Below are 13,583 nucleotides of genomic sequence, written 5' to 3' on the forward strand. Positions count from 1 at the left end.
CCCTCTTCACGAGGGGTCTTCGCAGCGGGTAGCTCTGCATGTTTGATTTGGCACCGGATGGCCTTCCTGACCCAACACCAAAGGACAATTGACCACAGAGAAATTATTGCTAAAATTATAACTGTATAATCACTGTGAAAGATATTAGATGTTTGATTTGAATTTTTGCTAACAAACTAAGAATTGCTGTTTGGGGAGATGCATGTGAGAGTCCATGTTAAGATTGTGATTATGACCTTTAGATCTCTGCATGGACAAACACCAGCATACATCAGAGAACATTTACACCCATAGGTCCCCAGAGGTCTCTGAGGTCATGTGATCAGGGCCTTGTGTATCACCAGGCTGAAAACTAAAGTAGACAGCGCTTTTGCAACAGTTGCTCCAAGACTCTGAAACTCCTTCTGAGCTTGGGGATCTTTGGGTTTGATGAACGCTTTCAAAAACAGATAAAAACTCATTTTTTAGACTTTTTGTTTTTCAGTTTTTCAGCATTTTGTTGTGAAGCCCTTTGTGATGTTTTTCTTGAAATGTGTTATACAAATAAAACTTTATTACTTACAGTTTATTAATTATACCTGAAAAACAAGTTAAATTAAAAAAAAAAATCAACATCTAAATGCCGATAACTTAGTTAAATTTGATTCCCAGATAAACAGCTTGTTGAGGAGTCACTGTTGTGGTTTGTGAACTCCTCACATTCCTGAGGGCAGAGAGCCTCCTCCCCACTTCACGCTTCAGCCGACTGCATGAAAGAGCTATCCTATACACCACACAGTTGTTCACAGAGCCAGGAGGGGTCAAGCAGAGCAGAGCATGCAAGTCTTTGCTGTGGGAAAACATGCATGACTATCAATAGCAACAGACAGTGGTCTAATAGGAAATCATGAAATTTTAGCTGATATGGATCTTAAAGTAAATAAACTTGTGCTTAATAACCTGCTTCCCTCTGTAGGAGCTCGGCTCACATTTCAGCATTGTGTAGAAAAGAGATTAAAGCTATCATACCTTTGATTGTGTGACAGAAATGGGTTTCACTAACCTGATTTGTTAGATCCCTCCTTTCTAAATAAAAGCCTCTGTAGCTGGTGAAATGTGCTTTTATTTCTTTTATTTGAGATTAATTACATTTTTATTATTAAAAAGACCAATATCAGACATTTCCAGGTTTGGTACTTTGATGGAGTTTATGAGAGAGTTCAGAAAGAGCATGCTGGGCTAAAGTTTGTTCAGCTGGATCAGTGTCTGCTGACTAGAAGTGTTCAGTGCCCTACAAATTTCCCCCATGACCGAAAGTGATTTAGTATCTGCTATTCCATTTTCACTCCCCCAACCTCTGCTTTTTTTCTCCACTAGTGTCATTAACCCCCACCCCCCACTAGGAAAACAGTATCCAGAGTGGCTATCTTGTTTTATACTGAGTAATAACTGAGTCAGCACTGGAACAGCCAAGGTGCACGGCACAGCAATCAGCTCACAGGCAAAGCCAAGCATTAATGACTAGTTTCTTCTTTGCATTCCTGTCCAAGTTTTCACTCACCGCCTCTTTCAGTCAGCCACCACACTCCCTCCCTCTCTGTGTATCACACTCCACCTCACTCTGCCATTCCCCCGCTGTGCACTTCTCAAACAAATTACTCTCTATCGCTATCTCTGCAAGCGTGCCCTGTGGAGTCAGTTGTGTCCGCGTGTGGAAAAGTTGGAGCCGTGCCGTTTTAAAATGAGGAAAGAGAGCAGGTGGATTCGGTGGATCAAGTGGATTGTGATTGTGACAGTTTTGTTCGTGCTGGGCTTCTGCATAGGTAAGCATGTAAAGCCAACCCTAGCTTTATCTGTATACTGATTGATATTGCCTGCGTGCTTTTCTGTTTCTTTTTAATGAAGTCTCTAATGCTATTGAGGGAACAACATCATAGCTGTCCTGGTATTAATGAAGAAACCAGAGAGAGTTAATTAAATGACTTAAATAAATACACTGCTTAAGGAGATAAAGCTTTTTTTGTTTTGTTCTTGTGAATTTCTCTAAAATGATTAATGTGAACTGTTAAAGTACTTAGTGCCCTTCGTGATGGCACAGTTTGAAGAGCTTGAGTGTCACCATACTGACAGATTTCACGTCTTTGTGCTCACAGCAGGTTAACACTCACTCCATAAACCCAACAAACCTTACAATATAACATTGGCAACCCTTTGTCAAGCACCAATACAACCAGTATAGTCCATCTATAGCCTGCTATTTCCTCTTTAAAATAACAATTTTAAACACATAACAGTGTGTGTGGTAACAATTCGCCTCTTAAGAGAAGTGATGCTGTTACAACTCACTCAATGCTTGTTTGTGCTCTATTTGTCTATGTTTAGGCTGGTTTGCAAAGCCTTCAAACACACAAAGCCACACGGATTCCAGCCATTACCTGAAGGATTTTTTGGAGGAAATGAAGGCAGATAAGATCAGAGAACATCTCAGGTAATAAGTGATCACCAGTATACTAAATCTGTTGTGTAAATCTGTATTGCAGTGGTCTCTGTTGACTTTTTGACCCCCTCTGCTCCAATGTTTGTAGTCGCACAGCAGTGCTAGTCATGGCGTTGACATCCCACTGACTCACCCAAATCTAACATGGTGTGCCAGGTGGTTTGTTGAGACCTCTGAGGACTCTATCAAAGTGTACTGAAATCATGCTGGTTACTAAATACTTAGTTTTTTATTGTGAAGTCTAGTTTTGATCCAAAGAACCTGAAGGTGAACTATAGCAACATGAACTGTTTCAGTTGAGTGAAAACATCTGGGCATGTGCATCATGTTGCGTTCAAGTGAAATCATGTATCAGCCTTGAATGCATGTAATAATTTTCTTTACATTTATTTTTTATGTATTCAGTTCAAGGTGCTATTCTTCACATAACAGTGCCACTGTAACCATCAGCATCCTCTCCACAGGAAATTTACACAACTTCCTCACCTGGCAGGCACAGAGCAGAACCTGAAGTATGCGGAGCAGATCATGAAAGAGTGGCAGATGTTTGGAATAGACTCAGTGGAGATGGTGCCGTATGATGTCCTCTTGTCCTATCCCAATGAGTCACAACCAAATTACATCTCAATTGTTGATCACCTTGGCAATGAGGTACAGTATGCTGGAAAAATGTGTACTGAAAGTGCATGCTGATGCAACATTGATTCAAAAAGACAGCATGCAAATTGTTGTGCAACCTTTCTATATGATGCATACCTCCCCAAACCTCTACTTGTGTCTGGTGCAATATTTTTATAGCATTAGGATGGAAGTCATAGTCATTTCATTTCATAGTCTGTAAAACAACCATTTTCATGTCTTGTGTTCAGATAGTGGAACCACTTTGGATTTATTTGTACTTCACACAGTGGGACACATTTAGTGACACTAATCCATTTCACCACCTCAAGAATAAAAAGCCTCTTGTGATTTTCCCATGCATTTGAACGTTCAGACCTCTTACTACTTCTCACTGTATCTGGAGAGGTAACAAAGTTGCTGACTGCATGTAGAAAAGACACAGTAACATATTACTTCAACCCCCCTCTCCTCTCCTCCCCCACCCTTCTGATAGTCTTCACCACAGAAATGCAAGACTTACTTATTCGAGTCCAAGGTCCTTTTAAGGTCTCGGTGTGAGATAAACCTCTGTGAGTGTCTGATAATGATACAACACAGAAAAACAGTATTGGTGCACTGTTGTATATCAGCTGGTTTGGATGCATTAAGGAGTTTAAAAGCAATCAGAGCAGCTAAATGTCTGAAGCCTGGAAATTATTTCAGGAAGTCAGCTTGAGCTGCATTTCATCACACAGATGTAGCAATCCCCACCAAATGTTTTTTAAAACTCAGATGAGAAAAGAATAAGTTTAGTGTTTGGCATTTTACTTGAAAAGAAACTTCAAATCTTAAAAATAGTTTCTCAGTATTGTAACTGATCAGTTAACCTTAATTTATAAAGTAGCTTTGGCTATCAGATGTAGTTAAATTAAAACAGTGTTTCCCTCCAATGCAGTGCCATTACCTTTAATCTGTAATTAAATACAGCGCTTCACATGTTAGAACACTTATGACAGGGAGATCGGGAATAATTGAGATTTATACACCAGAGTGAACGACTGTCAGTTAACCTGGTCACATATATGATCCCACCTTGTATAATCTGAAGTTTAATTTTATATGCCAGGGATAATCTTCTTCAGCGTGACCTGAACTTCATGCAATATGCTGCATGTAACTGGAGTGGAACAAAACTACTGCTATTTTGTGCCTTAGTGAGTGTAACCCCATGCTTTAGGAACTGAACTCTGTGTGACTTCAGGGAAAGCTGTATCTCTATGTTTATATGGTGGCTTCACACAGCAGACTGGCCTTGAAGGGGGCTGTTAGACATTTAATAGGCAGTATATAATGGAAAGCTTGCTGAATGTTTTGAAAACGCTCAACTCTGTGAGGATCTGTGTGTAGTAGGTAGGCTGGTCGCATACGACAGAGGTGCTTCACACCATAACAAGCAGGAGTCGTGTGGTCCTGTGCTCTATATAAGTAAGGACCCAGAAGCGTCCAGTTTATACTGTCATCCTTTATTTTCTGCTGTTGGTGTATTTGCTTATGGTATACATCAAAGGGAGGCTTCTGTGTTGGTTAACTCTGCTCTTTTTAGATGGTTTGCAATCTAGTCCAGACAACCATTGTCGTGTGTTTTTACTTTTTGACAAGATCAAAGCTGAGTTCACAGCTGACCAGCTTCTGATGGAAGCGAGGAAAGAGTTTCCTCAGTTGTTCTAATCCAGTTTGGTTTAGCCTCGTCTGTCTTTACTCTCTCAGGTTTTTAACACTTCCTTGGCTGAGCCGGTTCCACAGGGTTATGAAGATATTTCCAACATCGTACCTCCATACAGTGCTTTTTCTGCCAAAGGACAGCCTGAGGTAAACAAACATGTGTACACACGAACAATTATAATATTAAAACAGGCACCCGAGGCCTTTGCTTCTCGTTTGTTTCTCTTCAGGGGGACCTGGTGTATGTCAACTATGGTCGCACAGAAGACTTTTCTCAGTTACAAAGGGAGATGGGCATCAATGTGACAGGGAAGATTGTCATTGTCAGATATGGAAAAATATTCAGAGGCAATAAGGTAAGAAAAGTGTTTTCCTGGTATATTTCAAAATATGCCAAAAATGTTTAAATTTTCATTCATCTTTAAGCGATTAATGCACTCTGTCAGCGTCACATCAGTCATCTGATTATGTGATGACTGGTTGAGAAGAAACATGACACTTTTTCTTCAAAATAACCCACAGCTCCCTCTCTGCCTCTCACCCTGTTTGTCTGCCAGGTGAAGAACGCCGTGTTAGCCGGAGCAAAAGGGATCATTATGTTCTCAGACCCAGCAGATTACTGGGCTGATGGAATCCAGGTGGGAATTTTAAAAAGCCACGATGCAGTGACAGTATCTACAAACAACTGCAATTAATTTGTGATTAACCTTTTCTTGAAATCACAGTCTGACCACAGGCACGTCAGGACAAAAATGTAAGAATTAGCATTTTAGAATTTGTTTACTTGCAGCCCTACCCCGACGGCTGGAACCTACCTGGCAGAGGAGTTCAGAGAGGAAATGTTCTCAACCTGAATGGAGCAGGAGACCCGCTCACACCAGGGTACCCTGCTAAAGGTGGGCGCTGCCATGCGCTAGAGTCTGTACTCTCATCATGAGCATGGATGTCATAGTAATTTGGGGCTTTTAATGGTTTCTTTGAAGCACCTTTAATGACTTTAAAGAAGAAGAATTAGGTATACAAGTTTTAAGTGATCTTGAATTTTTCTCTAATTCACACAGTTACTCAAACTTTCATGTACAGGGTCAGAAGTATTTAATATATTAACTGTTGCGTAAGTTGGACCCTGACTAGAAACTTTTGGTAGCCATCAACAAGTTTCTGCCATATTTATGACTGGATAATTGACCACTCTCTTATCAGAACTGATCAAGTTCAGTTAAATTAGTTGGTTTTCTTGTATGGGCTATGCTTAAAGGCAGAGTCTGTGCCAAGAAATCAACCAATATCGAGCCAGAATTACACCAGAAAGTTGTTGATGGCCACCAAACACATCTGGTTGAGGAACAACTTGCTAAGAAACATTTAACCAAATATTAGTGGGGATGTATATATACTTTTGACCCTATGTGTATAATTTGAGTTCATGATTAGATTAGATTAGATTAGAAAAATCCAAGATATTTTAAAACTTGTGCACATAGTTCTTTTTTTGTTAACAGTTCAAAGAAATCATTCAAAGCCCCAAATTACCATAATATTTATGCCCATGAAGACTATAAGTAAACTTCTGACCACTATTCTACATAGAGTTTACCTAACAACATAGTTTCCTCTCCTGCAGAATACACCTACAGATTCAGCCCAGAGGATGGAGTAGGACTTCCCAACATCCCTGTGCATCCAATTGGCTTCCACGACGCTATTCGTCTTCTGAAGTATGAATATTTTTTTTTTCCATTTCAAACACTTGGTAATAATGACCAATTTATTAGAGCATTGTTTTCACTTTCACTTCCATCTGGAGTTTAAGGTAACAAATGATACATTTCACTGGAGGCCCCTGGATGACATTGCTAGTGAATTTGTAAATAATTTTTCATGTTACAGTAACATGGGAGGAGAGATTCCACCCAACAATTGGAAGGGAGCTCTGAACGTCTCCTATAGGATTGGCCCAGGCTTTACAGATGAATTTAAGAGCCAGTAAGTTCTTGTCTAAAGCTTAAATCCTTCACATTTTCATACTAAACCCCTTTCCTCTCCCGTTGGCTGTTCTTCCTCTGCCACTTCAGTCCAGTCTCCAGTCTGTTTTTAGTGTTTGTCTCTTCTTTTTGTTGCTCTTGTTCACATTCTGTGACCCAGTGGCATCAAGCCAACTGAAATACAATGGAGGCCTTTGTACCGCCTGTGTGTGAGAGACATAACTAAATGCACACAACAAATCAAATCAGCTGTTCCTAGCAGACCTAAATTTTGAGCTGCAGTTTAAAGTTGTTCTGAGACCATTCATTATAAAACAAACTTAGATAATAGCATTTTGTGTGCGTTGAAACTTATACCCCAGGCATGATCCCCAGGTTTTTGCACCAGTCATTTCCTGTTAAATTATTTTGGTCTGTTTGTGTCTTAATACCTTTGCGTGTATCATTCATTCCTCAATCTGCCTCTCTCAGGAAGGTGCGTATGAACATCCACACTAACAACCAGGTAACCAGAATCTACAACGTCATTGGAAAGATTAGAGGAGCTCAGGAGCCAGGTACCAGAAACCCTTCATTCTGCATCACACAATTAGCATTGACGTGCAGACCGCAGCGTGGATACACAAACAAATTCGATGTCTGCATACAGTACGATATATAGGAATGAAAATACAGCTTGACTTTTGTTTGTCTGTTCAGAGACATTAAAACAGTGTCTTAGTGTCTTTTTTATTTAACATCTCTTGCTACATATGCTGTTGGTGGGTTTGTGTAGACAGGTATGTGATTCTCGGAGGGCACCGCGATGCCTGGGTGTTTGGAGGAATCGATCCCATGTCTGGCGCAGCAGTGGTCCATGAAACTGTCAGGAGTGCTGGCAGGCTGCTAAGTACAGGTATGATTTTCCCAGTGAGTGAATGAAATAATTAATGTATTAATACTCAGGATTCATTGACATCTGTTTGTGTGTGTAGGCTGGAGGCCAAGGAGGACGATAATATTTGCCAGTTGGGATGCAGAGGAGTTTGGACTGCTGGGATCTACAGAATGGGCAGAGGTACCGTATATGCAAACGTACACACACTATATTTAAAACACACACAGAATTATCTCACTTCACCCTTCTCGTCAGGATAATGCCAGGCTTCTGCAGGAGAGAGCTGTGGCCTACATCAATGCAGACTCTGCAATAGAGGGTGAGAATGCTTTTCTGTGCACATATTGAAAAAATGACTTAGTGCCAGGTTGTTTCTGGTTTTATTTGTATGTGTGCATGTCTTTTTAAACTCCAGGTATGTACACTCTGAGGGTTGACTGCACTCCATCACTGCATACTTTGGTGTATGACATCACGAAGCAGGTGGGCAGATTTAAACTACCACAGATCTGAGTATATGATGCTTGTCCAAGCATCTTCTTCTGTCGACCCTGAGGTCATCTGTTTTTATGTTTTGGAGCAGATACCCAGTCCAGAAGGAGGAGAAGAGGGAGTATCTCTGTACGAGAGCTGGCATAAGAGGGACAACTGGACAAATGACCGTGATGCACCCAGGTAGAAAGCTACAAAGCTAGACAAAATAGGATAATAAGCATTATTATTAATAAGCAACAGTAAAAAATATTGCCATTTGGGCACATTGTGTAAGACGCACTAACCGGCCAGAACAGGTACAGCAAATAAATGCATTTAGGCATGTAGACAACCTTCCAAAGTTTAAGTAACTTTGAATGTGGTGCGTTTGTTGGTGTCAGATGGGCTGGTCTGAGTATTTCAGAAACTGCTGATATACTGGGATTTTCCCACACAACCATCTCTAGGGTTTACAGAGGATGGTCCCAAAAAGAGAAAATATGTACTGAGCAGCAGTTCTCTGGGAGAAAGTGCCTTGTTGATTGCAGGGGTCAGAGACGAATGACTGCTTCCAGCTGACAGGAAGGCTACAGTTACTCAGAGAACCATTTTTTACAACCAAGATATGCAGAAGATTCACAATAAATGAATTCTTAAAGAAGATGGTCTACGGCAGCAGAAGACCACACCAGATGTGAGTCATGTTAGCTAACAACATGGGGTCACCAAAATTGGACAATAGAAGATTGGAAGAACGTTTGCTGGTCTGATGAGTCTAAATTTGGCTGTTTGGATGGATGGTAGGGTCAGAAGTTGGTATTAAAAACATGAAATCATGGATCGATCTGGCCTTTTGTGAACATTTCAGGCTGGTGATGATGTAATTATGTGGGGGACATTATTTTTCGCTTTGGGCTCTTCAGTACCAACAGAGCATCGTTTAAACACCACAGTCTACCTGAGTATTGTTTCTGATCATGCTGATAGAAAAAGGGATTCTGACGGTTGATTCCAGAAAGATAACACTCCATGTTAGAAAGCAACTTTTTCTGAAGACAGAAGGTCAAACTGAGTACTTTGCAAAGTGTAGCCTATAAAACGTCCAACGAGTGCATATGCATTCTACTTAAAAGCCGTATCTATTCAGTCTAGTCTTTTAGTGTTTGTAAGTTAGCTTTAACCTCCTAGGACCACATATGTGGACATCACATTTTTGGTTGTCTAGACCAAAATACTAAATTTTGCAGTACAAGGGCCTGATATCCATTTACAAGGACATTATGCTGCTTCTGTTTTATCAAAATTTAAAACAAATATCCTCATATGTGGCTCTCATTTTTCTTAGAAACAAAAATCAGGTTAAAAAAAAATCTGCTGATTCTTTGTTTTTACATACATTGGGTCCCAATATGCCCAAATTAAAAAAAAAAATGCATGCCATGGAAGAGTTCGGGTCTTAAGAGGTTAAGTTAAATTTTGAATATGAGGAGTCTTGCTCATTTTTCACTTATATGGCTCATTCCTGGTGTTTCGTAGGATCAGTAAACTTGGGTCAGGCAGTGATTTCGAGGCCTATTTTATCCGTCTGGGAATTGCTTCAGGCAGAGCTCGATACACCAAGAACAAGGTGAGACATGCTGCACTCCCACATTTATCCATATAGTTATTTGTTTTTACCACAATTAAGGTATATGGCTATGTGCTTTTGCTGTATTCATAGTGTAAGCGTTTGTATATCCAGAGTTCTTTATATTTGCATTTTTATTTTCTACTACAATGTAAATCTACTGTTTATTCAAGATCGATGTTATTGAAAGTTTGGCTTTACCAAAGGGTGGAGTATCTTAGTGAGAATAAGAGGCGACTGAAGGGTCTTTATTGTAGAGGTTAAGTAACTGTGAGCAAGCATGGACTCATGGTGAAGTATTTTATGTGTCTATTCAGAAAACAGAGCGCTACAGTAGCTATCCAGTCTATCACAGTGTGTATGAAACCTTTGAGATCGTAGAGAAGTTCTACGACCCCTCGTTTAAGAGGCTTCAGGCGGTGGCCCAGGTGAGAGGTGCACTCATCTTCCTGTTGGCTGACTCCCAGCTGCTCCCTCTGGATGTTAATGAGTATGCAGATTCACTGAGGAAATATGCACAGAGCATAGCACAGCTGGCCCAGAAGAACTTAGTGGAAATGGAGACGTATAAGGTGTCATTTGGTGAGTTATGGTCACTGTTAATACAATAATGTCATGACCCAAAGATTGCAGAAGTGCTGTCACAGTATATGTGGTACACATTTTTTCATTTTATCTATTTTCTCTAGATTCCCTCTTTTCTGCAGTCGAGAACTTCACTGTTGCAGCCAGGGATTTCCACGAGCGCCTTCAGACTCTCAACAAAGCGGAGTACAAATTGTGTTTAACGTGTTAAAAATTTCAGGCGTCTTAAACAAAAGCTTCACTATACTTTTCTGCATGTTTCTACTGTATACCTTCCTTGAAATGTGTCTTGAGACTTGACATGTAGTGAAATTCAGATGGAGGTGTAATAGTATTTTTTGTGTATGTGCAGTCCTCTTCAGCTACGGATCATGAACGATCAGCTTATGTACTTGGAGAGAGCCTTTATAGACCCTCTGGGCTTACCTGGCAGACCTTTCTACAGGTTAGTTTCTCACAAACATACACAAAAAACATACTGCCCATTAGTTAGCAGCATGGACTGAGTTAGCATTATTATGAGCAGTAAGATTGATCTAGATTAATTCATTTTTTTTTAAATTTCACAAATTTTGCAAAACATGTCTGTAGCGTTGTATTATTCTTTGAGAATACCTGGACAGGTGGAGGCAATGCTCTGGAGAGAAGAGGAATGATGGGGAACATTTAAGCATGTAGTGAAAGAGGACATGCAGTGAGGTGGTGTGACAGATGAGGATACTAGAGATGGAGGCAGAAGGAGGCAGATGATCTGCTGTTGTCACCCCTAAAGGGAGCAGCCAAAAGAAGATTTCTTAAAACTAATACATCACAAAGCAGTAGTCTATGCAGTAGCAACGTTTTTTAATTGCAGCTTCTCAAGATTGAGCAGCCTTGTTAGTGTTGTCGCCACCTTACTGTGGCTGCTTAGAACAGAATGATTTATTTCTTTGGTTTACATTTACAAGGCATAACATGTGAAACTACAAAGCATTAAATTGAGAAAACGGCTATTATGAGAAAAGTGTAACACTCATTGCATCTCATTGGGCTTTCTAGGATGTCCACTTCACCCTCTATTTCTGTGAATTTAAACATAGTGCAGCTCAGCTCTATGGTTTACCGATCCAGTCTCAAAGTACACTTTGTGATGGGCTCCTATGTCATATGAGTCTCCAATAAAACACTTGTGCTATTGGGTACCTCACAAGACAGATAATCTTTAAAACTGCTTCGTCTGCGGTCCTTGTCACTGAATATATTCTGTATCTATGCTGTACATTAGAAAATTTTACTCTTTTCTAAATGTGATATTTTAAACCCAAGACTAGCCAAGTTTACCTTGGTTTAGTCATCCTATGTGTGCATTTAACAATAAAAAGAAAATGCTAAATGGCACAAATACTGTGTAGTAGTTTCTAGATTTTTTAGAAGTATTTATAAATTCTGTCATGTGATGTTTTCGTGCAGACAGCTGTCACTCTTTTTATAAACATTCATAATTATATTTTAATAATTACACGATAACTACAGTGTCCTTCAGACTTTTGCTCCTGAAACAAATTTTAAATATTATTTTGATCCTTTTAAACTGTATGCATGACTGCTTCTCAGATTTATACATTTGAAAACACAGCTGACTGTGAGAGGCACTAGATGTCAAGACTCTTGTCCTCTTTACTTGTTCCCACTCTTGAACTTCTTTTTTTCAGAAATAGCACACATGTATTTCTGTTGAAATACCAGTGTGTGCATTCCCCTAACGATACACTTCCATTTAATTCATCTGTTCTATTTTCAGGCATGTGATTTTTGCTCCCAGCAGCCACAATAAATATGCAGGGGAGTCTTTCCCTGGGATCTATGATGCTTTATTTGACATTGAGAACTCAGCTGACCCAGCAAAGGCCTGGGAGGAAGTCAAGCGTCAGATCAGCATAGCAGCTTTCACTGTCCACGCTGCTGCCATGACCCTCACACCACCTGCATGAAGACAATATAAAAATATGTAATTCATTTGACAATTATAAGATCTCCAGTTCAACACACATGGGAATCCATGTTTATCTGGATGTTTTCCAGAACACCTAGACCTGCAGAACAATGTGAAATGCTTCATCAAAGCTTGAGAAATCTTTGTACTTTTTCAGGTTTCTGTTTTATGATGTGGCTCCATAAATAAATCTGTTTTTTTTAATGTTTTGTAATAATATTTGTGGTTACAAGTCCACTCAACTCGTCACATGTGGGCACAAAGATCACTGATTTTAGTTATGCACGCAGATTTTTTGACAAATTTACTCAAATGAAAGGTACACAGCAAAGTTTATTGCATGATAAAATGATCTCATGTTGTGGAAACACTGTCAAACATTTATCCTATGTTTAAAATGCAAGGAATACAAGGAATGACATTATGAGGCAATGAAGCCCAGACCTTCGAACAACAGTAATAAAAATTTTTCTTTAAAAAAGCTTACGTGACAATCAGGTGTTCCGGCTCCCAGGAAAAGTTACAGTGTAAAGGCAAAAATATGACAATAATTTCACAAATAATAATAAAAAATATAATCCATACAGTTAGGGTGAATAAATCTGATACTGTGTTAACTGGAAACAATATTGGTGTTCTTACACTCATAAATATCTTTTGTGACTTCTTTGTGTGATTTTTGTATAAGGACACTTAAAGAGAATGCATAGAAATAACACATGAATTCCATATTGTGGAGGCTGACAACAACACATACTCATTAGAGAAAAATGTCTTGATCCATGCTCAATCATCCAGGTAAGGAAATCCGGTGGGAGAAACATTTCGAGTCACTTATCCAAGTGACTTGATAAGTGACTTATCAAGTCACTTGGATAAGTTTCGAGTCACTTATCCAAGTGACTTGGAATGCTTCTGCCACTGAAAACGCTAAATCCAGATGAACAGAATCAACCTTTTTGGGATTAGAGAAAAATATCAAAGAGATAACTTAAGGCTAAAATTGATTCATCCATGTGGCTAGATAAATAAGCTGCCTAACCACAGTTATATCCCTTAAGCCTTGATTAAAGCTACAGTGCATTGCCAGTGTTAGTGCCTGTATCAGACTTGTGCAAGGTTTGAGGTTTCATCTGTTTACTTTTAATAAAAGGTCTGACATTAAACATTTAATTTAAAAGGAGGTCAAGTGCAAGAAATCAGATTTGCCACAGTGACACTGCTGAAGGGGAGGACAGACACACAGGCGACAAAAGACTAAAGAG

The 13,583-nt window shown here is 39.5% G+C and overlaps 1 protein-coding gene across 1 annotated transcript; it reads left to right on the plus strand.

Annotated features, from left to right (window-relative positions):
* Positions 1 to 1,561: 1,561 nt before the first annotated feature.
* On the plus strand, positions 1,562 to 12,522 carry naalad2 (N-acetylated alpha-linked acidic dipeptidase 2). Its single transcript, XM_084951495.1, has 20 exons — positions 1,562 to 1,802; positions 2,362 to 2,467; positions 2,941 to 3,127; positions 4,844 to 4,945; positions 5,029 to 5,154; positions 5,356 to 5,436; positions 5,589 to 5,694; positions 6,423 to 6,516; positions 6,689 to 6,784; positions 7,255 to 7,340; positions 7,559 to 7,678; positions 7,758 to 7,840; positions 7,916 to 7,979; positions 8,076 to 8,143; positions 8,244 to 8,335; positions 9,671 to 9,761; positions 10,079 to 10,343; positions 10,451 to 10,532; positions 10,699 to 10,791; positions 12,127 to 12,522. The coding sequence occupies exons 1-20, from the start codon at positions 1,721 to 1,723 to the stop codon at positions 12,314 to 12,316; spliced, it is 2,214 nt and encodes a 737-aa protein (XP_084807621.1). The 5' UTR covers positions 1,562 to 1,720; the 3' UTR covers positions 12,317 to 12,522.
* Positions 12,523 to 13,583: the final 1,061 nt, after the last annotated feature.

This window comes from Perissodus microlepis, chromosome 14, assembly GCF_051167445.1.
Source record: "Perissodus microlepis isolate ML-2025 ecotype Zambia chromosome 14, ASM5116744v1, whole genome shotgun sequence".
In the NCBI taxonomy this organism is placed as follows: domain Eukaryota; kingdom Metazoa; phylum Chordata; class Actinopteri; order Cichliformes; family Cichlidae; genus Perissodus; species Perissodus microlepis.

Excerpts from the sequence above, each read along its gene's own strand:
- naalad2 (XM_084951495.1), top strand. The coding sequence starts at position 1,721 with ATGAGGAAAGAGAGCAGGTGGATTCGGTGGATCAAGTGGATTGTGATT. Across the intron at positions 7,980-8,075 it reads TGCAGACTCTGCAATAGAGG|GTATGTACACTCTGAGGGTT; the intron begins GTGAGAATGCTT and ends TTTAAACTCCAG. Across the intron at positions 8,336-9,670 it reads AATGACCGTGATGCACCCAG|GATCAGTAAACTTGGGTCAG; the intron begins GTAGAAAGCTAC and ends GGTGTTTCGTAG.